Source organism: Syngnathus floridae, chromosome 2 (assembly GCF_059516105.1).
Source record: "Syngnathus floridae isolate MCC-2025c chromosome 2, RoL_Sflo_1.0, whole genome shotgun sequence".
In the NCBI taxonomy this organism is placed as follows: domain Eukaryota; kingdom Metazoa; phylum Chordata; class Actinopteri; order Syngnathiformes; family Syngnathidae; genus Syngnathus; species Syngnathus floridae.
In genome coordinates, this window is record NC_142414.1 from 18,439,635 (window position 1) to 18,462,729 (window position 23,095).

Sequence of the window (23,095 nt, forward strand, 5' to 3'; positions counted from 1 at the left end):
AAGTTGGAATTTAGTGTAATATTTCAATGCACAAAAGTTAAATACGATAGATGCTTCCATTTTAAAACTATGCTAACACTAATGTTCATGTCAATGTAAATTTCTTTTGGCATGCTATCAGTAAATTAGCACCGACTCCTGGAGTGAAATTGCTATTCGCACACAAACGCAGTGGAAACACATACACACAAGTAACAGTGATACTCAATGGCACAAGTCCTTCCCAATCTGTGATCAAAACAATGACTAAATTGCTGTTTTCAATCATGCTTTGGATTATGAAACCTCAGCAACTCACCTGCGGCCAGCCCACCATGCAAATGCATGTCGGCGTCACGGGGATGGCAGGGTGTATAAAAACGGAACTGCTTGGACATACACTCATTCAGTTTGGACAGCTCACAACTTTACTTCTTAAAAATTTACTATTCCCACATCAGCATGACTGCCAGCAAAACTCTGGTGAGTACAGAACGTTTCATTTTCCTACTCTAAAAAGAACTACAGCATTAAAATGTACATTCAGGTTAAAAGAGAGTTAAATTATGTTCACTTGGAAAGTTTATTGTGCATTTTAGGTTCATCCTGAACATTCCTTTTTGTGGGTGGTTTACTCTGGGTTCAACACCCTTCAAACATGTAAGGAGTATTTAGAAAATACATCTTGCAAAGTGCTCTTAGTGGCGGTATGGCAAGAAATGCGGAAGGGCAACATGCATCCACTGGCCTTTGCCAACTATAGGCAAATATTGATAACAAGCAAACATTGTCAGCTGTTTTGTTTTTAGCCAAAGCTGCCACGACAAGATCTTTATTAACATGCTTCGAAAGCAACGCTCAGAAATGCTTGCACATATATGGAATTGTCTAGCCAGAGCATTAAACGATTAAACAATCAGGCAGTGCATCAGTGCCTTTGCCGTTACTTCGTTGTTGGGCTCTGAGCCGTCCGAGCACAACGAAAGTTTTGAAAACTTGACACTGGGCCCGAGAGAGAAATGCGAGCTCCTCTCCACTATTGTTGTTTTGCGTACATTTGAATGCTAACACTCGGAGCTGTGATGTTACTGCTTAAGAGATCATACTGACAACTCTTGGGCTTTTATTTCTGTTTTCTTTATCAGGGTTTCCAGCTCTTACTGGTCTTACTGGGGACAGTGTGCAGCAAACCTCTGTGTCCAAATAAGTGCACGTCTTCGTCAAAATTTCAGCCCACGCACTTCCAACACGTGTCGGATTTGAAAGGATCTTCAGTTGCTCCCTGGGAACTGACGTGAGTTGGAGTTATTACAACCCATCAACAGTTTTCTGGAAATTGCTCAGGGGTCTAAAAACCTGTGCTCATAAAGTTCTATTTCATTGCAGGTGGAATGTTAGTGAAGGTAGGGAGCCTGAGATCATCGAGCATGCTGTCTGCAAGAATTGCACTGTGGCGCACATGGTAGCCAAGCCCATCTACATCCAGATTCCGGTCTACAAGAGAATACGCAACAAGCCACATGATGTCTGGTGCAAGTGTCCTTACGAGCTGGCCGTGGGATGCACTTGTGTTACCGCGCAAAAGGAATGAGCTTCACATGAGGCCTGTTGTTCTCCTTGCTCTACTCTAGGACACGTCCCTTTTTCTACCAAACATTGTAGTTTGACTCACTTTGGTACGGTATGCATTTCTTTGTGTTTTGATTGTACGTAGAACGTTCCAAAATATTGCAGTTTCAACCATCATTACGCAATAGGCTGGTGATGAATCATCAACAGGGAATTTCTGAAGTGGAATGGAAAAGGCAAGGAAAATAGTTTTTAAGACATTATAGTGCATTACGATGGAGAGAGGAATTGACGTCTTGTGTTTACAGATGGTTACTAAGTGAGTTGGCATGCCACGTTACCTCAAAAGCCTGGAAAAGTGTTCGGGGCTGAGAAAATGTTTGAGCTAAATCCATGCACATATGCACAAAGACACTCGAATGGTTTTATTTTATTGATGTGCATGTGGTAGGCAATTAACTCGTTTTGACTTTTGCTCACGCATCTTGGCGCTGTGATGTAATGGGAACTGTCAGTAACCACTTTCACTCCAATCTGACTAGAAAGATCAGCAGCAGACAGACGCCCAAAAAAAAACCCCACAAGGTGATATATTTTTATTACCATAGTTACAGGCTGCTAAGAGTTGTACAAAGTACATGCAAAGCATCTGATAGAACAGGTAAAAAGCTACACCCTACAAGTGTTACCTTGTATAATCTCCAATCTGAAAAAACTCTGAAATTATAGTGTTGCCATTGAGCAATACTGGAGTAATAGAAGACTCACAGAAAGAGTTGAATCTGTGGAATCCCTACACGATGCATTGATGAGCGGAGAATAAACGCGTTTATGAGTTGTGCACTTTGGAATAGACGACTTGCTCTGACACAACAACAGAAATACAAACAAGAAAACTCAAGTCCTTGACCTCGAACCCAGGAACTCTCTAATAAGGCTACTCTGTATCCATGGTAGTGAGATCCTTTGGAATGTCCTTCAATTAAACTTGATGTACAGTCGGAAGTTGTAGTTGTGCGTGTTTAAAACACAACAATGTTGCTGCAAATGGTCGAGCATCCGCTGGTGCCAATGAGACACCTGTTGCACAACAACCATGGATTGGTCACACTGACCACAGACTCCCATTGGGAGGTGAGCATTTGCGGTACCTAGAGGTACTGGACAAATCTTCCAGGGGTTCAAACATGAACTGGTTAAAAACGTTTCTAATAAAAAATGTTACTGAAACAACTCTGATCATTGTCATCTAGACGTTAATATGTGGATGGGTTGAATAAAACCGAAAAGAATCGTTTAATTTTGCTCCTGCCTACACCGTCTCTGTGATATTTGAGGTTGATTAGGAGATGTTTCAAAACGGCATCTCGAAACGAATCGGAGTTCGACTCGAACGTTTCCAAGAGCTTGGTCTTAGAGCGATACTGATGGAAGAGGTCCTTGACCACCAACTTGACGAATTTACTGTAGGTGACCATGTCCATAGTGGCAAAGGATTCCAAGTTGACTTCATTCAAAACTTCCCGATAAACCTTCGTGATGATCATCTGCACTTCGCACTGCCCCATCGACTTCTTCACTTTCTTTGGGAACTGTTTCACTAGCGTCATGATTAGCATGCTTACCAGATTCAGAGCTAGCTTCTCCAGGATTGGTGTTGTGATGACAACTGAGGCTGTGTGAGACTGCATTTCAGAAGACAGTGAGTCTTCTGGCTGCCAACTGGATTCCCCTTCTCTTGGAGTCATAATTGAAGACATGAGCATGTCGATATCATTTAAGGCACCGCACACTGCATTTGTACTTGCTCTCTTCTTTTTGGACTCCATCTCCATCCAAAGGAGCAACTGCTGCAAGAACGTACCAACGGAATCCTCCACAACGTGAAACAGAACATCCAAGTGCTGTTGCATATATTTACTTCGCCCATGCGTTTGCTTGCCTACAAACTTGGAGTTTGCCTTGACATGATCATAGATTTTATCCCTCAGCTTTTTCGAAAACATTGTAATCTCATCATTGAGTCTTTCATGGGTTTCCATGACTTTTGTTCCTGCCGTTGCAAATTTGATGTAGAAGTCCTCGATATCGTTCTGGATTGCCTGAAAACTGAAAGGAGGAGGGTTGGAGGCAGGTCGGGACACCTTTGGATCACAGAAATCAGCAGAGGCGCTGGGGAAAGCCACCAAGTACTCGGATTCTTTCCACAGACCTTGATGGATCACGTCAGCCATCATTTTGTCGAACCTGTTTCTTGAGAACTCAACAAACTTTTGTTTGCGCGAGTTCGTTTGTGCATGTGAAGTAAAAAAGTTGGTCAACGTCTTCTCAATCAACCTCAGATCAAAATGAGGTCTTACTGGGCTGCTGCCGTTGATGTCCGTATCTGAGGTGTAGTGAAGATCGCCAACAATCGTTGTGACAATGTCAGACGCGGTGCCTTGAACATCTGCAGAGGTTTCAAGTTGTGAATCTTCAAATCCAGTGTTACTGCTATCTGACCATTTGCGGAGGATTTTAGTTACCGCTTCGGTTGTCTCATCAGCACTGATATTTGATTTTGAGGTGTAGGATGACTCCAGACTCTGCTGTTTCTCAACCTCTATCAACTGGGTGTGTTCAAGGTTCTTGTAGCTCGACGGCTGACGCCAGCAAGCTCCGAAACACAGAGTTTTTGACTCAACGTGACATAGATAAGTCCGCAACGCACTGCAAGCGAGACGTACCATCTGGTAAAGCACATTGAGATTGGTAAAAGTTCCGGGGATGTACATGAGCGGCACGATCTCTCGAGTTTCTGTTTCTGTAGCTGATGTCAAAGTGCGATTCACCCTTTCAGAAACCTCATCTGTTAACAGTGAGTCCAACTTGCTGGCGGAGTTGCACTGCTGTAACGGGGTGCCCAGCGCTGAAGCAAATGCGCTGTTGGTTGCGCCCTGCGACACGGGAGTGAAATCCTCAACTGTGGCTTCACCGACCCGCTGGAGGAACTCTGGTATGATGAGTCTCAAGGTATCGGTGGCGAGCTTTCGGGTCATCTCTGTGCACATTTCCGCCAACGTGGCTCCCGTATTGGAGTCAAAATGCCCTTCTGAGAGCAAGCACCACTGGGCTGGTGAAATGTTGTCAAAATGTTTCGACACAATCGGCAGGATGCTGTCCGGATCCACTGCAAAGTCTGATTCCATGTTTCTTGTCCAGTGCGTCCCACGTTGACTTCCAGATTGTTAATGTGACTTAATTGATGCTACTAAGCAATTTTGTCTGACTCTATGACAAAGGTGGATTTCAATCAATTTTCTTTGTGATGTGATATAGCCGCCTAACATGAGAGTGATGACATCATTTGATCTTGAAAGGGAGACTCGAAATAACTTTACTTTCTGTAGTAGCAAAAATACACTAATAACTTGCGTAAGCATTTATTTCTGACATTTGCGCTACCCTGCCTCCTATTAATTCTGAGTTTTTGCTCTTTTTTTCAGAAACATGATTCTGGTCTCCAAATGCCTGAGGGTGTGATTCTTTCCCAGTGTTGGTCATGTGACTCAGGTATTCCACATTCTCTTTTCGGGATACAATCAAATCCTTGTATTACTTGCAGTAGTTATACTTTTCCAAAAGTTGTCTATCTGACAATAGTTTCACGGAACCTTTATGATAATCCTGGTGTCAGGCAAGCCTCGGCCTGTATTTTTTTTTTATGAATCTATTGCTCAGTTAATGTTCTGTTTTTCCATAATCCATCTTCAGTGTTAAAAATGTCTTGCTGTCTTGGATGATGCAGAGTTAACGATTGAACAAACGTGACAATTTGGTTTTTAATCTTCTGAAGTGATGGTTTCGTACGACGCCACTGATTCTATTCTTCTATTTACCGTCCCATTAAATACAAGGCAGCGGTGTGCGAAGCAAACAAGTTCCCCAGCCGTTTTTGATAACTCCAAACGAATTTGACGATGTGGGGGTGCCTTAAAAGTTTTATGCCCCTTTTTACAGGTGCGGTAATCCACTTTTGGGTGATCCAAATACTGAAAAAAACCAAAGTGATTCACAGATGACAGAATTTAATCAGTACTGTAGTTCAAAAACATTCGTTAGGTGACCACAGAAGGTAGATGAAACTTTCCAAGGCCGAAACAATTAGAGGACCGTTTGCAGTCCCAGTGGTGGAGTGGTAGACCTGAGTAAAGCTCTGCTCAAAGCTGTGAAGAACCTTTTCATTGGGCTCATCTCCATGATCAGGTTAAAGGTTTTGAGATTTTTTGCCAAGTGCTTGGACACAACATCATCAAATGATGGCTTGTCTGAGATTAGAGCATCCAGCAGCTTCTTTTGCGAATCATACTGATCAGAGAGGTCCTCGATCATGAGCTTGACAAATTTATTATAGGCGGCCATGTTCAGAGCAGCCAGAGGCTCCAGGTCGACCTCCTTCAGAACCTTATGGTAGACCCATTCGATTATCAGCTGTAAGTCATATTGGTCAGTCGACTTCCTGGCTTTGCGCTGGACGAGCGTCATTATCAGCGTGCTCACAATGTTTCTTGCCAGTTTCTCCTGATGAGGCGACATGGTGTGCTCTTGCCTGGCAAGAACTTCTTGGGAATCCGTCATTGCCTGTTGCTCCTGCGTAGTGAAAGCTTGAGACGGACTGGCGCTGCAGCTCGTTGCCTGATTGTTGATCGCAGAGCAGCCTGCTGAGCAGCTTCAGTCCATCTTTATATGACAACAGGACCAGGGCACTCTATGATGTCACTGAACTTTGTATCAAAGATCACGGTTAAATTAGATTGCCACGCAGTACATTCCCCCGTCAGTGAGCCTCTTGGAGCTGCGTACTGTATACATAGGGCCTGACTTTTTAGGGGTGAACATTTTACTATGCCGTTTAAACAAAAGGTGACTGATGACTAGATAACTAGACATCTGGCCATAATGGACACTGATTCTAAAAATTAAGACTCCCAGGAAAGGTGCTGTTATGGTCAAATTAAAAAAAAAAAAAAGCAAGTAAGTAATTTTACACCACCCAAAAATGATCATTTGGTAAGGAAATATTTATTTTGCAGTGCCTCTGCAACTGGTGTGACACAACGTTGCCCTTTTTCTTACACATCACTGAGCAGCGTTCCAACATTACAGGGAATTGAACTACAGACTTCTGGACCACATTTATGTACACTTTAAAACCTGCTAAAGAAAAAAAACAATTCCAAAATGAGCCTATTAAACATGTGACACAGTGGTGCTCATATAAATATATATTTGGGCAAGAATATCAGCAGACCTAAATAAATGCTAGAGTTTTGCTGACACCTGAGCATTTGTGATCATACATTAATCTGTTACATTACTTGTCTTTTATTTAATAAACTATTACGTGAACCCCACTTTAATGAGCAAGATAAATTTGCTGCATGCGAGTGATATTGAATATTTACACTGTACACTCACAAACTGCTCTTTCAGTCTCATCCAGGGATACATGTCATATGCACATATTGCAAATGCGCACTCATCAATTGTGAACATGGTGCGACACATTCAAGACTACAGCCGCTTTGCCTGAACGTAGTCCGCACCCCAACGAGACGAGCCAACGCGAGTCGACATGAAAAAAAAAAAACATGGCCTCTTCAGAACTCCTCGTGGACGTTCCTGGCATAGTCCATCAGTTTGCTGCCAGTAAAGTACTCGCTGTACTTAAGAATCTCTTCCAGCTCCAGATTGTGGTTCTGGTTCTCGTCGGCCACCGCAATCATCTGTTTGGCCTCGTTCAAAGCGTTGTGCTCATTCATTGGGTCCATGTACTCCTGTCAAACAGAAAAGAACCACAAATTTAAGCTTTGGATGTTAGCTTCCAACCATGAGGTAAAAAAAACATTTGGACATTTCTTTGTACTTAATCATTTCATATGAGCGAAAGGTGAAGAGCTTTCCTTTCTGGGTACATGTTGGTTTTCAGTATTACTAAACTGATCTTAAATCAAGATTGACATGCAATTATGATTACTCATTCCCCAAATCTGTGTGTTTGGCAGGGCCAGGGGTTCATTCAGCAAATAGCAACCGAAGAAGCGGCCACCTCCAGTTCTTCCATGGTGACGATGCCGTTGTGGTCCGAGTCCATAACGTCCTCAAACTCTTTCCTCCGCTCGCGGACCCAGTCGTCATCCATTTCCTGGCCCTGCTGGTTCTCCACAGTACCCACAGGGAGAGAGATGAACTCCGACACTGTCAGCTTCTGGTCGCCGTCCTGGTCTGCAAAATAAGCACAAAACATCCGGTTCGCATTTGGATTCAAAACTGGAAAGGAAAAGGATACATTTATATTTATACACATGTTTATGCCACCAACAGATTATCACTGCTGTCCAATGCAAAAAAAACTTTTAGAGGCCAGTAAATGACCATCAAACGACACGAGGCCTGGAATGCAGACTAGAAATGAGATGGCACCTAAGTCTCGCATGATCTCCTTGACCATGTATTTGAGCATGCCTCTGCTGTGCTCCGGGTGCAGGAAGGAAAGGAACTCCTGCTCATTGAGCAGCTGGTCTGCTGGTGGGTTGTCAGCTTGAAACCAGCGGTCCTTCAGGCTCTCCAGAACGTCCTGAGCTGAAAGCAGTACCATGAAGAAAGATGTCACTTATGATGTGATTGAGAACTTCTGAAGATGACAACACTACGTTAACATGTACAGTGGACGACGACTTGGGTGCAGTTTGGAACCTGCAGATTTGCTGATTTACTTAGGTAGGTTACAAACTACATAAACACGGCTGCCTTGTCTTTGTTCTTGTAATCGGCTTATGTTATTAATCAACTTTTTCTCGTCTGTTCTTTTCGCACAAACTTATAAGCAAGGAACACAAATGCAGGAAATATTCAATGGAGTTCTCTGCTTACTTTCTTCATCCAGTTTAAGGTCTTCATTATTCTTGATTTTCGCTGCAAGTTCCTTTTCAGTAAAACCTTTGCTGGTAAGAAACCTGATTCTGTATTCATCCCATGTCACGTGACCTGTAAAGACAAGGGGACAAAATTATGTCATGAAATGACTTGAACTGGGCTAAATAATCTGCAAATCATAATAAAAGTATTCAATGTTAGAAAGAATCAAATTCATCCAGTACTTGTTGTTGTGCCCAAAGGTTCTGACCTAAATAGTCAAACTCAAATGCTGACTTGTTTCTAAATCCACACAGACCTACCGTCGCCGTCTGGATCGACGGCATGGAAGCTGTTCTTATTCTCTTTCATGGCCTCTTGAAAATGTTCCTCTGTCTTCTCCATAATCCAACGCTGCATTTCCTTGGCGCTCACACTGTGGTCCTTGTTGAAATCCACTCTGGGAGAGAGGCGTTAAACAGAAACATTTGAACTTTTGGTATGTACATCTAATCTCTAGTGTCTCTACATTGTATCATGTAAGCTTTTTTTTGTTGTTTGATGAAATGCAAAATCTAACTCAGTATTTAACATTCAGCATTTTCTGCACTTTGTCTTCTTCAAGGTAAGATCATACTTAGAGAAGATTTCAATAAGCTTCTTCCTGTTCCGCCTGGGCTCAGAGTCCTCGTCAAACTCCTCCATGTCTTTGCCCAAGAAGACCTCTTGGTGAAAGTCCTTGTTGAGGTGGCCGTCCAGCTCCATCTTCATGCCATTCAGGTGGTCTGGCGGAAGAATCTCATTGTCGTCCTTATTGGCTAAGCTCTTGTCTTTCGGGGCGGACATGTTAGCCGGCCGAGCCCTTACATTAGTGTCCAGCAGTAAGATCCATAAGGACAGCGACACGGCCAGAATGTTTTGTCTTCTCTGAACTGCCATGATTTGCTGTGGAGAGGCAAGAACCACTTCAGAATACATGTCAGACTTCAAAAGTCTGTAGACCATTTTATGGCATTAGATCAAGTGTTGATCAATGGTCATTTGACCCTTTAGGTTACGTCTATGAGTAGTTCCTGTCTCAAACTACATGCATAGAACATACGGAACGGTGATTGCTTAGATACTTTCAGAAGTTACGGTGGCTACCAGATCGTAGTTTTCTGACATTATCAAAGAAAGAAAAATTGGACGCTGCCAAACACGCTGGACAACTTTAAGACGCTGTGTGTACTTTACGCACAGCTGGCTAATGTAGCAACGCTAGGCTAACATCGCAGTAATGTTGATCACAGCTCAATTATGAACATACCTGTGAAGAACCTTTATAAAGGCACCTCTTGCCAACGATGACGTCGTAGGGATGTGGTAGGCAAGCGAGGTGGTGCCAAGCCGCTAATGGTAAACCAGTTTCTCACCACTACAGGGCTAGCAAAGATGAATGTCGCTTCCTGTAGACGTGGCTTTCACGATTCGTCGTCCAATGTGGGATGTGTCTCCGCTCGATAACGAAAGTGACCCAAAAAAATTGTCGGGAAAGTTCTCGTTCACTCATAAAATACACGTCACACGATCTGGCAAAGTGCTCGCTGTTTGTTATGACGTCTTGATGACGAGCTACTAAGGAACTGACGACAGGAAGTGAGACCTTTTTTTTAGGAAGTGGGACTTGCACTCGTTTCCCAATCTTTGAGGCCTAACCACTTATAAATTAATATCTTAGTAGGAAGAATTTCATGGCACAGCGCTAAGCAAACTTCCAGAAATGGAAGACAGCTTCGCCCCAGTGCTCTCCCTTTTTTTTTTTTTTTAATCAATAATGAAAAGAGCAAGATTGACAACTGGTCTCTCATTCTCGTGTTCTACCTTTGGGAAACGTGCACCGTTTAGACCCAAAAAAAAATCCAGACTGAATGCGGAATATAGGAAACTATGCAATTATGACATCACTTTGTCACATAGAATATGGCGCCCCCGTTACGTAGAATTTCATGCTTCTGATGTTTTTCATGTACATTTCTATGGCCACAGCACTACTTCACCTTTCCGCCGCTAGATGGCACAATGCTAAAATGTATAACTGCATACTAAAATCTGAATCGTGATTTTAACAGGTTTTCAAAGATACAGTTTTTACAGTTTTATTGCACGCAGATTCGCACTGAAGGCAGTAAATACCAGATTAACTCCACCTCAGTTAAGGTTTGCATTTTTTAATTGCCAAATTGCTATTTAGCACCACATTATTTCTCTTCAGTAGATTTATTAAAAATACGATTGATGAAAGTGCTTAAGGCAACTTGGATCTCAGCGTAGTGTTTTGGAGATGTCTGAACAATTTTCATGCATAAATAATTTGTTGCCAAAGAAGCTCTTGTGCTTCAGGTGAGACAAAACAGACCTGGGCCAGCTTGTGTGTTTGCCAACAGTGTAGAAGGAGAGGGGTGGGAGGATAGCTCATGATATAAACTCCACCGTGCTCCCTTGTGAACACTCAGAAAGTGAACAGGGGAGAACATGGATATACAGAGAGCAACAACAAAACTCATTCCTGGCGTCTGATGTCAAACAGATGTGAGTTTGCTGGGGGCAGACGACCTTCAGGGAACCACCCCGGCACCTGAGTGTCATGCGGTAAAAAGATCACAGCTCGACCCTGTGATAGGATTAAGGAATATTCAAAAGGAACCACTGGGAAGAGATTCGGAAGACTGGACCTCCCACTATTGTGTCCAATTGTCCCATGAGTGGACAGCAGCAACATCTTTTTTACAACCCCCCCACCGTCTTTGGCTGACCTTCGACTTTTAGCCATTACAGCATCACTTTGCCGGATCCACTGCACAGTGAGAGTGAGAAGAAGCAGCCGCTGCAAAGCCTCAAGTTTTTGACACCCCTCCTCTCTGCTGCTGCTGCTTCTTCCCGTACACTCCCTTGCCCCCTACCTCCCATCTTTCAGCTCACCCCCCAACAGAGCAGAAAGCGTGAAAAATCTCACTAATGGGTTTATTTGCTGTCAGATCTGAGCCCATGTGTCATACCCTCGGAGCATTCTGCTTGAAACATTTCATAGTTGAGTAAGTCTGCAGCAAGTGGCCGAAGTGGGGTGAAAGGGGCTGGGGGTGGGGGGCTCAGCTGCAGTAGTCAGTGTGACTGTCTCTTGGAGTTGCTCTATTCTTTTTGGCTCCTTCCCATCATTCAGGACGTCTGGAGCCGCTGAGCATCCTTGAATAGACGCTTCCTCAAGAGTATCAGGACCCTGGTGAAATTTTGTGGAGATGAGGTGTGGGACTGCTCCCTTGGTTGTGGCGATTTGCATTTGTTGGACTTCCTACATCTTGGATGGAGTGGAAGCTAAAAAGGAGAGGAAGAAGCTGAAGGAGACACCACTGCAACACACCGAGACCTACAATGTGACTCTGTCCAACAGTGAAGAAGAATCTGGAATTCCCAAGGTAGTGACTGAAACTCTTTAAAACAATGTATAACTTTACCATGTGAGTGTTTCTTTGTGTAAGCAGATAGTGATAAGTGACATGAACAGGTTTATCACCATTTTGCCGTCCCAGAGCGGAAAAGCTGAACGATCGCGGGGGACAGGTGTGACCTCTTGGGTCAAACCTCAGCAGGCCGCATTGAAATGTGTGAAATTCTTAATGGATGACTTCCACGGGTATGCCAGGAATGTGCACTGCTAAAGGCTGATCAGAGCATCAATTAGTGTGAAGTCGAGTGTGAATGTCCTCCAACTATTCTCCAAACAAATACGGGGTTTCATGATCAGGTGGGAATTGCACGCTTCTCATAATACTGGCTACAGAACAAAGGTGATGAGTTCTTTTGTTGCTGTTTTTGGTTCTGTCATAAAGGGAGACTGAAACCCCGTCCATTTGTTTTTTCGGATCACTATCTCACCTATGTTCAGAAAGAAACAAGCACACTTCAGTGTAATCGGAGGCTTTTCTCCTGATTGTGTCTTAACATTTGGCTAGAATCTTGTCAGCCCAACGGGGTTCGGACTGGCACAGGTGCAACACTGGCGGACAGAGATGACCGAAAAGGTTTTCCTTCCACCAGCTGGTCTGCGCTATAAGAAGGCACAATAACTGCATTTCCTTCAACGCTTAGCATTCCGGCACCACCGTGCGACTACCCCAACGGGTCGGACTCACTGTTATCAGAGGAGATTTCCCAGAGGGTAAAGACTCCGGCCAACCACGTAGATGCTCAGCCGCTGGTGACACTTATCTACATTGCCGGCACGTTTACCAATCTTAGAGTGCTTTGCCAGATGGTACGTTTTGCTTGTGGTGTATTGTGAACCTATCTGGCTTGTGTTAAATTGACAACCTGCTCAGTCCACGAGCCTCTTGAGTCTTGATCAAGAGTGTGAATCATCAATTTTTGGACACCTTCCCTCAGCATCACATCGCACTACCCTTTCATCGGGAAGCCTGGTGAGCAAGGTCAGGAAGTCGCTGCAGCCAAATGAACTGCAGCTGATCGATAAAGTTGCTCTACACGTGAACCCTCCCTGTGTTAAACAGCAGTGATCAGCTTTCCAGCACCTATGGGAATTGGTTACCTTGCTCAAGAGCACCTCAGGAATGAATGTTTGTTTTTTGGTTTATTATGGGTGATGCATATTAGTGAGAGTTTTCCAGCCAGGCCCGATTGTTTGCTTTCAGCCCACCCATTATGTTGGCATACAACGCACACAGTCCGATATACCGTCTTTCTTTCCCTTCGACCCCTACCTTTGGAATCTTACTCCCGTGGAAACAAGCAGTGAGTTCTCCTTTGTACCTATAAAACACCGTGTAGGTGGCTGTGGTCCGCTGCTGTTTATTTGGCTTGGGCCGCCCTGTAAAAGCAGAACCAATGAAGAATGACCTTGTGTCAACTCTAAAGTCTGACGAGATTATAACCCACTCGGATTCCACTCCTCTTCCCCCCACAAGATGCGGGGGCGTCTTGTATTTTTCACAAACGTCTTCCCGACACCCTCCTACCCTTCCAGAGGTCCACCAAAGTCGGCTCTTTGCCATGATGTAATTCCCGTGAACGTTAGGTGGGCGGATATTTTGAGAACCTTGGCGGTGTTCTTCCCAGTCAATTGATTCTGTCATTCAAAGACCTGGTCTGACTCCGCTGTGTCTGGGACATCCAATCGGGGGGCGGTGCGGCCTTGGAAAGTGGGACAACCTGCTGTGTAAGGTCTTCACAAAACCCGTTAGAAGGGATTCTGAAAGAGAACACCTTGGTAAGGATTAGCTCCTTTTCAAATCCTCCCTTGTCCTTCCCCACTAACATTGTTTTCATTTCCCGCAATCACAGCAGACTTTACATAATCTACAAATATTTTTTTACACAATTGTGTTTTTTACTCGCTTATACAACTTTCAAAACATGTTGCAGTTTTTACTACACGGTTGTCCTGTAAACAGCCTCCAACAGATCCAGTTTAACGCCAGAGTGTTTTTTCCATGCTGTCACCTCTGATGACAGTCTGAACTTGCAGCTTGACATAAACTACAAAATGTTAGCTCGTCGCTGCTCTAGCCACGCTTTTCTGCTTTCAGAGTCAAAAGTGTGGCCCGAAACACCTCACACTGCTTATTTAGTAAGTTTATCGTTCGACACATGGCAAGAAAAACAACATGTCTGGTAGAGGTGACCTGGCGTGAAACGTGTGTTGTCAAACGGGCCAAACATTTACACTGCACATTTACATTTATTTTTTCCCCTCTCATGCCAACTGAAAACAGTTTTTCAGGATGACCAATCGCGTGTGTGGGCTGCTTGCAGTGGGCAAACCTCGGATCATTTTCCATTTGCCACGACTGTAATAATAATGCTAGTAAAATGTAGCCTTGTTATACTTTTCAACTCAATGTAATGCTACCTGGCCCACGTCCTTGTTTCAATTGAAATTCTCAAGAGAACGTAAGCCTCATTGCTCTCCAAACAAAAGATGAGAGCAATCTGTCATTGTTGAGAGCTCCAAGGAATCCGCAATGGCTGTAATTGGAGGGAGTCAAGTCAAACATCACACCGGCGTGTTGATAAATGGCTGGATTTAGCCTAAGGTGAGGCTCTCTCTCATTCCTGGTGAAGTCTTGGTGACATTTTGGGATCAACCTCTACCAGGGACACTCCTCTTGTTCAATACTTACTGATTGGTTAATGCTCAAAATACATAAGTGGTGTTGGGTGGAAAAATATGGGTGGAATTTGAAATTGTTCCATTTCAGATTTGATTTTTTTTTTATTTTAGTCCCAAATATTCACAACAAGTATTCTCCAAAAGATATAATTTGGCTCATGTCAGCAAATTGAATACACTCAAGTTAACAAGATACTCTGATCCCACATGGCCTCGGGATCCCTTCCTCTTGGTTGTGATGGGTGCGCTGTGATCCCCTTCCAGCCATGCATGGATGACTGCACAGGGAGCAGCACAGGCATGGAAAAATAACAAGAGGATTATAAAGCTCTTCATCATCCTGTCTGTCCAGTCTTAAGCCTGCCTGTGCAACACGTTCTTTTTTTCCCCTTTTTTATCACCAACAAAACATAGCTCCCTGCCCCTGTTCGCCAACTTGTACTTGAGCACTTGTAAACTTGAGCAGAATTCATGGAAAAATACAGGAGATGCTTGAGATGGAGTCCCAGAGTACTGTTAGTATTTTTCTTAGCACTCAGCCATGTTTTCCTGTTTATGACTTCATATGAAATTAACCATTTGCCCCTGCACGAATCAACAAAATAAACACACGTCCTTTTATGCTTTAGTCCCAAAGGCATAATTATGCAGCAACTTGAAATTGAAAAAAAAATTACAATTCCACCAATTCCAAGTTGTACTTATTGTCACATGATAGATAGATAGATAGATAGATAGATAGATAGATAGATGGATAGATAGATAGATAGATAGATAGATAGATAGATAGATAGATAGATAGATAGATAGATAGATAGATAGATAGATAGATAGATAGATAGATAGATAGATAGATAGATAGATAGATAGATAGATAGATAGATAGATAGATAGATAGATAGATAGATAGATAGATAGATAGATAGATAGATAGATAGATAGATAGATAGATAGATAGATAGATAGATAGATTAGATTTGATTTCATTTGACAACTGTTTTGTGAACAGCCCCAATCTGGACGAGTGTATCTTTGGCATGGCCAGGGGCAGCTCTGAGAAGGTTAAATGCCGCTGAGCTGATTTCAAGCCTCTCATCTTCAGACAGACTTCTTGACACGTTCCCTCACTTTGGGCTGTTGACTGATGAGGCCACTTCCAGGCACTCCTGCATCAGTAGTGATCAAAGATGGGGCCCCGGTGTTCTTTGTCGGCTGTCAGACTGGTACCAGGGCCCCCACTTGAAAATATCAGACCAATCAACATACAGTTAGACTTGTACAAAAAAGAATGCTTGCCCATCTTTCCACTCTTCAAGACTTGCTGCACGTTTCAAGAACAAAGAAGTTGGCAAACAAAATTCTCTTGAACGCTTATCCTACCCTTTTCCAACTTCTGTCCTCCTCGACAGAACGCTGAATCCGCTTCCTTCTCCTTTCCATAAAAGCGACCAATCGAAAAATAGACTTTGTTGACCAACTCCTGGTGTACTGTGAGTCACAGTTGTCACTCAACTAGCTTGTCGTCCCAAGTTTTAATCAAAACTATGTTTTGGATGGCCGATGTTAAATAAACTGCATATGATTTTGTACGCTTTGTCAGTAAGTAATTCACAAACAAATTTTTTTTAAATAATTTTCCGTTCAAAAAGTTCTCATGTAAAAAGCCTGTAAGACAAGCGCTCTCTTGAAATGAACGTATCTTTCTTTGAATGCCATCGGAGCATTCCATTGTGCTGAAACAGTTCACAGCGAATGGAACAAGTGCATCATTCTTTCAAATGGGGATTAAATTATTTATACAATAATTACTGTAATGTTCAGACCACAAATTAAGATAATCATTACGTTAGCTCTTCACATTTATCCTTGAGGACATAAAATCCTCGAGGGGCAAAATTTTAATAGTTTAATTACAATTGTGTGTGTGTGTGTGCAGGTAGGTGTGTATGTGTGTTTGAAGAGCATAACAAGCGTACGGGTGAATCTCTGTTAATGATATGTTGTCTTTATTATGCACGCAAAGCCAGTGCTATAATGACTCACACGTCTGCTCTATGACATAAACGCATGACTAATGTGAAGTTTTGACTTATTTTGGAATTTGTGGCCTTTATCTTTGCTAATGCCACATATCGCTGCTTCAGAGTAGAAATATTAATACACAGTACCCTCAACTAATATTCCTAGCATATAAACTAATTCACTTTTTTTTTTTTATCTTGTGGATTTGTCAAAATGGTAAACATTTGCAATATTGAAAACATACTTTTCGATTAAGTTCCCCCTTGATATAGAAACAAACGATAGTAATGTAGTGTTGAGTCATTGCTTTAATTGGTTATCAATTCACAGCATTAAATGCCCATTGGCATCTTGCTCTCCATCACAGAAAATTTTAAGCACCCTTTGGACAAAGCCACTGCAGTATTTCCTCCTACAGATCATTAATGGCGTTGTTATGGCACTTAAAAATAACAACCCAAAGTCTTTACCATGATGACTGCTTGGCTTGAGAAATGTTGTTTGCTGCCTTCCTGCAGTCTGGTCTGCAGTCACTATTTGGTTGCCATGGTGACCAGTTATAATATTATTATTCAGAAGAAGTCAGCTTGTTCATCTCCTGCTTTTTTATTTTTTTTATTTACTGTTTTCATGTTAACAGAGATGGCTGGAAACTACACACATATACACACACACAAAGAATATCCCTTTAAAACTGTACTTATTCCTAAAAACTCTCTGTGGAAATTTTTCACGAGGCTCTGTTTTATGGAAGCTGGAAAAGAAGTCTCATAACTTCTCCTTTTCATTGCTTTTGTGTGTTTCCCAGCCTGAGAAGCACAACAAAAACCATGAAAATCCAACATGTTAACTTGTTTATTTAGTCTGCTGTCAGACAGAAGAGAAACTCCAAATATTTGAGGGAGGGAGGGAGAGGGAGGGAGGAGAAAGTGTTTTGATTCCAGCACATTTTGAAGGCAAACAAGAAGCCACTTCTTTTATTGCAGTGGAACAAGAGGCAGGTCTTGTACTGTGAAAAAAAAAAAAAAAAAACGGTGTTGGTTTTACAGATAAGTGATCTGCGTCCTGCTGCCAAACCTAAACAAATTCCATTTCAGACGACTCACCTTTCGTGGCTCGTCTTTATCTCCTCATCTATCTTGACTGCAAACCTTTGACGTTTGGTGAAAGGCTGCTTAAGATGAATGCAATTGGAATTCATTCAGGCTCTCGTTTGACATAAATCAAAATGCATGCGTGAAAATGTTGTGTCCAGATATCTTGGAACATTTGGAGGGCCTGTGGTAACTTATCAAAAGTGAGTTGTACACACAGTGAAAAGTAGACTAACAATATTAAATCATGTGAAGCCTGGGTACACGCTACAAACTATTATGTTATTATAAGCAAATGTTGGCAGGCCACCGCACTTACATGCATTGCAAAGTTTTTTTTTTCTCAACCGTCTTGCTCAAGGAACATTCCACATGCTAAGAAATCACTCACTTTGTTTACATTTTGTCTGAGACTGTTTGGGAAAGTAAGATTTGACATGGCATCCGAATGAAATATCTGGACGGAGGAAATTGGCAATACAGTAAGTGATTCTTTTAAGAAGAGCATTGGTCTAATTTAATATGGTAAATCAAGAAAAATGCATTTCACTTTTTTAAGTAAATTGTGGTAGAGAGAAAAACTTTCTTCATCTCATAACTGGATCTTTAAAATTTGAATTAGTTTTAAATTGCTTTTTAAATTGGACTATGAATGTACAGACTAAAGGGTGGCATCTGTCCGAAGTGTCAGAGGCGTTTATTTATTATGGATGATTCACCGAGTGATGAATTTGAGTGGATTAATGTGGCCACGGTGTTTTTAGAAATGAAGTGGCAAATAACTGATTTACACTCCAAATCAATAGGGGGCAGGATTTTTGCAAGTCTCCACTACAAGAGTAAAGGAAAAACATGTGTAGCATTCGTTGACATAAATCATTTTGCCTCCAAAACAAATTAAACCCAAAACATGAACAAAGTTCGAGTATTCTACGAAATGAGATTTTTTTTTACCCAGACTTGCAAATTTGAAAAACAGGAATTTGATCCTGTTTACAAGTGATTAACTTTTGCGGCTAGCGTATGCTCGCTGTAAAAGTATTTTACACTGTTCCTCCTTTTTTGCAAACCCAAGGTAATATTACCCTCTCGTTGCAGGTTTCTGACAACCAGAGAGTGGATCCATTGGGATCATGGATGGACTTTGTCAAACGACCGGTTGGCAACTTCCCGGCAAAATGCCGCAAACGGAAAAGACCTCTGGTAAAGGCAGAAGATGGCAAAAAAATATTGATTATGCTAATAAACTACTGATCAGTACCATAACACTGATTTGGGAGATGAAAAAAAGACTTCTGAAAGTTGTCTTCTTCTTGTAATAAAGAGTCACCTGTCAAGAAGAAATACGTCTTCCATTGTTGTGCTTTTCTCTTGTTCTCCTTATCACTAGCCCACAAGCAACATGATGTGACTTTAATGACCTGGTTGTTTGCTAACATTTGGTCTTTGTTCTTCACTAGCCAGGCCCACCTGGTCCTCCAGGTCCTCCTGGCCCACAAGGACCACCCGGCTCACCTGGAGCTGAGGTGACCCAGGAAGTTCTCCTCCAAGAGTTCAAAGAAATGATAAAAGGTTGTCCAACCAATATTTTGCATATAAGCCGTTGGGGTATGAAAGTATTAACTCGACCTTTGCGATGATGTCTTTCTAACAGAGGCTACGGAGAGACGGGCCGTGGCTGTGGATCGACAACCCACTTCCAGCCACCTTCCCGCAGCTCTCCTCACGCTGCAGGAGGGCATGACCTCCTACCGGCGGATCGACGAAGCTTTCCATTGCAAACTCAAGGGGCCCATGGTGGTCGACAAGAAGACTTTGGTGGAGCTCCAGAATTTTCAAACAGTATGTTGCAAATCTTCACATTTACACTCTGCTCAGTTATATCCACGCTAACATCTTGTGGGCTTCTTCCCAGTTCTGATATTCTGGGTTCACATCTCAGTTTAGGCCCATCTGTGTTCTTTCCATGCTTAAGTTGAAACTCAGAATGCATGGAATATCTGAGAACTTTAAATCAGGGATTCTCAGGTGTTGGCTTGGAGACTCAAAAGTGGGTCACATGGTACCTAAGTTCAACATTTCAAGATCAGCGGTAACGTAAAAGTGTTATAAGAAGGCACTTTCCGTTAGAGCAAATCCATTTGTTTAAATACAATAAGATAAATTGTGTATTTAGTGTGAAGTTTGGATGGGCCACCTTTTTCTTTTGATTCCCTTAAGATTTGCCCTTTTTCTTCTCTTATTCTTCAAACTTTTTTTTGCTTCTCAGCAACTCTTGGGGTGGGGTTTGTGTTTGGTAGACATTGTTTAGTTTGTGTGAGGCATCCTCCCCTCAGTGGTAACTGGCACTGGTTAAGCCAGAAGTTCCACCCAAAGACCAACCAGTCAAAAATATCAGTTCAATTCCACACATCACTCTCTGGACGGCACACAAAAGGCACTCTGTGTGTGACTTGGAATAAAATTTGGAGAGGACAGAAATAGACACTGTAAGAAACAGTTTGCTGTAGTGGAAGACGCCTGTTGACGAGGCTAGCATAGCAGAACCTTTATAGGCAGGCTGGGGGCTAGCCGTGTGGAGTTGGGACATGCTCGGATAATCGGAAAACACAAGGTCGCAAATTTAGTCCGTTTGTGGAAGATACTGTATCATACATTGCCTGTGTGAAGAACTGTCACATGAATTACTCGTCTGTCCCTGTGCATGAGCTAGGGTAACATGGGCTTTGAAAGTCAGGCTTGTCAAACCAACCAAGCTTTAGGTGTAAAACTTGCCCAAGTATCTGTGAGTGTGTCCTTATTCTTAAAATCTCTGTTATGTTATTTCAAAGCAATGTTTATTACTAAAACGCTGACTCTGGTCTTACTGTTTTCAGCCGCCAGCCAAGGGAGCCTTCTTGAGAGGTTCAGGAATGGACCAGACTACTGGTAGATTCACCGCCCCCATCGCAGGAATCTACCAGTTCTCTGCAAATGTCCACATTGGTAAATCAAAATGCACGGATCACTTAGTAGAGTCAGTTGCCACCCATGATGCTTCGTAACTACAATATTCAACCTCACTGCAAAATGCATGTGTTATATATACTGTAATAATTGCTGATATGTTTAAGGTTTAATTTTTAGGACACTCAAATAACTCCAACTTCAAGATGCCAAAACACAAATGACTTATTAAGTGCTACAATGTCTCGATGTTACAGCAAATGTCAACTTTTTTTTCCAGATCACAGTGAGGTGAAGAGAAGCAAGACGCAGCTGAAGGCCAGAGACAATATCCGTGTATTAATCTGCATCGAGTCACTTTGCCACAGATACACGTAAGTAGGCCACTCGGGGATCAGGAAGGATACTGGGTGGTGTTGCAAATAAGGTCTCTGTAATTGTGGTTCTCAAAATATCATTTTTTTGTCTTGCAGCTCATTGGAGATGATTGTCGGCTTGGAAAGTAACAGTCGGATCTTCACTGTGAGCGTGCAGGGCCTCCTGGAGCTCCAGGTGAGTAGTAACCTGTGGTCTCTTCTAAACAGACCTCTACTTAAATTAATACAAAATCTGTTGCCTTCTTTCAGGCCGGCCAGTACACCTCCATCTTTGTGGACAATGCCGCCGGGGCCTCGGTTACGATACAGAATGGCTCCGACTTCATGGGCGTGCTCCTTGGCGTGTAGCGTCACGTAGCAGCAATCTGCTAACGCTCTCCTCAAACGAACCGCTCACGAGCGCCACTGCATCACAGTACCGTGACGTCGCAAGCAAGTCCAAGCTGACTTTTGACCCGACGCCATGTGGGTGGCAGGGGCGGAGCTTAAGTGTTTTCTATTTCACTGCCGCCCTTCTTGGACAAACTCGTGCTGCTTCACCAGTAAAATGACCTGAACGTGCATCATGTCATTGTCTTGTAAGGTTTTTAAAACCCCACATAGAACATACAACAAAGGTCAAGTATGAGTCATACTGAGTCTTAAATTCATTTCTCAACGATGTAGTCCCATAATTTGTTCATATTCATTGATGATGAAATGGCGACAACACGGCATCAAATTGTGTATTAAGGGTGTGGTTGTCATGGTAAATCTTATGTCCCAGTAATGTTGATTTGATGGTATGCTGTATATTCTCGACTGTTCTATTATATTCCTGCCATATGTTTGTAATTTATCATAACTGCGTAAAATTGTTTAGGTTTGTACTTTATAATATTTATGTTTGACAAACTGTATCATCCTTGTGCTATTTGACTGTTTGATTCCTGCAACAATAAATTGATATCTTTTTACTCTATTGTACAACATGTGACTACACCGCTATGTTTGAATTTTGACTAAACTGGCCTTGGTGATACTTCCCTGCATGGCAAGGCAGAGATATTTGATTTCACTGTTTTATTGCATTCAATTCGATTCTTTAGGTGTTCCTCGTGCTGGAGGAAAGTTTGGCATATTGTTGGGCTGGCAGCATCAAGTCCAGGGCGCCTCAGTCAAATTAAAAAAAAAAAAAAGAACACATCCACTGAAACTCCAAGTCTTCTTTTCCCATTGCTTCCTTCCAAATATACAAAAGTGAAGGTTAATATGAGTGTTTTATCCCCTCTAAAAATGAATTTGTAGCCTTCCTGGCATCAATGCAGTAAAAAGTGCAAGCGCACACTTTTTGGACCTGAGCGCCAACCGCAGGAACATTGCACCAACTCAGGCGAGACCCACTTTGCATGTTTTTACTCCTCTTCAGTTTCATGTCGTTTCAAAGAGCACTAAAAATAAAGAAGAGGGTGGAGACTGTCCGTCAACATGTCCAACTGACAGACAAGCCCCCTCAGACGCCAGGGAACAACATACACACACACATGCACGCACACACACACACACACGCACACACACACATACACACACGCAAACTGTTTTAATTGTCTTGATGCTGTGTGGGTTTTTTTTTTTTCCAAATTGTGTTTAATGACAGCTATGCGTGCATGCCATAACGCATTTGACTGCTCCGCAGTGGAACACGGAGCCTGCCAAAAACAAAACAAAAAATCCTTGCGAAAGTGCTCTGACAGGAATTTCCCATCGCGCCATTATCAGCATCAGACAGACTGAGTGATGGCAATTACATGTGTCCAAATGCTGAGAGACACTCTTGCTTGTGTTTCCCTCCAGAGTCAAGTCTCTCTGCATGAATGGGCCCCATTGTCAATCTGTGAAGTGTGTGTGTTTGTGAATGCGTGTGTGTGTGTTTGCGAATGAGTGTGTGTGTGTGGGTGTGTGTGGGTGTGTGAGAGAGACTTAACAAAGCTTTGATTAGCACATTCCTCTACTTCGATGACCTGCCGGCTGACGGCGTCGAGCGTACGTCTTGCACCTCGGGAAGAATCCAC

General features: G+C 42.6%; 4 protein-coding genes and 1 long non-coding RNA gene across 7 annotated transcripts; 3 read left to right on the top strand and 2 right to left on the bottom strand.

Annotated features, from left to right (window-relative positions):
- Nucleotides 1-7: 7 nt before the first annotated feature.
- Nucleotides 8-2,855, top strand: LOC148402376 (uncharacterized). The gene is made up of 3 exons (XM_088397988.1): nucleotides 8-462; nucleotides 1,125-1,273; nucleotides 1,366-2,855. Exons 1-3 carry the CDS (start codon nucleotides 442-444, stop codon nucleotides 1,568-1,570), a joined length of 375 nt encoding a protein of 124 aa, XP_088254114.1. The 5' UTR covers nucleotides 8-441; the 3' UTR covers nucleotides 1,571-2,855.
- On the bottom strand, nucleotides 2,130-6,423 carry LOC148402377 (uncharacterized). Its single transcript, XM_088397943.1, has 2 exons — nucleotides 3,909-6,423; nucleotides 2,130-3,818 (listed from the first exon to the last, which is right to left on the bottom strand). The coding sequence occupies exons 1-2, from the start codon at nucleotides 4,734-4,736 to the stop codon at nucleotides 2,805-2,807; spliced, it is 1,842 nt and encodes a 613-aa protein (XP_088254069.1). The 5' UTR covers nucleotides 4,737-6,423; the 3' UTR covers nucleotides 2,130-2,804.
- Nucleotides 2,873-8,979, top strand: LOC148402378 (uncharacterized). 2 transcript variants are annotated; one of them, XR_015862967.1, is made up of 3 exons: nucleotides 2,873-4,543; nucleotides 5,034-5,100; nucleotides 7,593-8,979. It is a non-coding gene; the product is annotated as an uncharacterized LOC148402378 (long non-coding RNA). The 2 variants fall into 2 exon arrangements; XR_015862964.1 differs by lacking the exon at nucleotides 2,873-4,543 and having other exon boundaries at nucleotides 4,921-5,100; nucleotides 7,593-7,837; nucleotides 7,912-8,978.
- On the bottom strand, nucleotides 6,588-10,155 carry sdf4 (stromal cell derived factor 4). The gene is made up of 7 exons (XM_088397955.1): nucleotides 9,752-10,155; nucleotides 9,080-9,387; nucleotides 8,766-8,902; nucleotides 8,461-8,574; nucleotides 8,011-8,169; nucleotides 7,637-7,812; nucleotides 6,588-7,364 (listed from the first exon to the last, which is right to left on the bottom strand). Exons 2-7 carry the CDS (start codon nucleotides 9,379-9,381, stop codon nucleotides 7,188-7,190), a joined length of 1,065 nt encoding a protein of 354 aa, XP_088254081.1. The 5' UTR covers nucleotides 9,382-9,387; nucleotides 9,752-10,155; the 3' UTR covers nucleotides 6,588-7,187.
- Nucleotides 10,156-10,670: 515 nt separating this feature from the next.
- Nucleotides 10,671-22,000, top strand: c1qtnf12 (C1q and TNF related 12). 2 transcript variants are annotated; one of them, XM_088397966.1, is made up of 8 exons: nucleotides 10,673-11,894; nucleotides 18,820-18,924; nucleotides 19,182-19,293; nucleotides 19,376-19,563; nucleotides 20,598-20,706; nucleotides 20,948-21,041; nucleotides 21,141-21,219; nucleotides 21,294-22,000. In XM_088397966.1, exons 1-8 carry the CDS (start codon nucleotides 11,718-11,720, stop codon nucleotides 21,390-21,392), a joined length of 963 nt encoding a protein of 320 aa, XP_088254092.1. In that variant the 5' UTR covers nucleotides 10,673-11,717; the 3' UTR covers nucleotides 21,393-22,000. The 2 variants fall into 2 exon arrangements, with proteins under 2 accessions (XP_088254100.1, XP_088254092.1); XM_088397974.1 differs by lacking the exon at nucleotides 18,820-18,924 and having other exon boundaries at nucleotides 10,671-11,894.
- The last annotated feature ends 1,095 nt before the right edge of the window (nucleotides 22,001-23,095 follow it).

Bases quoted from the DNA above. Each gene is read 5' to 3' on its own strand.
- sdf4 (XM_088397955.1), bottom strand. From the start codon at position 9,381: ATGGCAGTTCAGAGAAGACAAAACATTCTGGCCGTGTCGCTGTCCTTA. The intron at 8,903-9,079 runs GTATGATCTTAC...CCTCTCTCCCAG, and splicing joins CTTATTGAAATCTTCTCTAA to AGTGGATTTCAACAAGGACC. The intron at 8,575-8,765 runs GTAGGTCTGTGT...TTGTCTTTACAG, and splicing joins CGTCGATCCAGACGGCGACG to GTCACGTGACATGGGATGAA.
- LOC148402376 (XM_088397988.1), top strand. From the start codon at position 442: ATGACTGCCAGCAAAACTCTG. The intron at 463-1,124 runs GTGAGTACAGAA...TTTCTTTATCAG, and splicing joins TGACTGCCAGCAAAACTCTG to GGTTTCCAGCTCTTACTGGT. The intron at 1,274-1,365 runs GTGAGTTGGAGT...ATTTCATTGCAG, and splicing joins GTTGCTCCCTGGGAACTGAC to GTGGAATGTTAGTGAAGGTA.
- c1qtnf12 (XM_088397966.1), top strand. From the start codon at position 11,718: ATGAGGTGTGGGACTGCTCCCTTGGTTGTGGCGATTTGCATTTGTTGG. The intron at 18,925-19,181 runs GTAAAGGCAGAA...GTTCTTCACTAG, and splicing joins GCAAACGGAAAAGACCTCTG to CCAGGCCCACCTGGTCCTCC. The intron at 19,294-19,375 runs GTTGTCCAACCA...TCTTTCTAACAG, and splicing joins GTTCAAAGAAATGATAAAAG to AGGCTACGGAGAGACGGGCC.
- LOC148402377 (XM_088397943.1), bottom strand. From the start codon at position 4,736: ATGGAATCAGACTTTGCAGTGGATCCGGACAGCATCCTGCCGATTGTG. The intron at 3,819-3,908 runs GTAAGACCTCAT...CGCAAACAAAAG, and splicing joins ACATCAACGGCAGCAGCCCA to TTTGTTGAGTTCTCAAGAAA.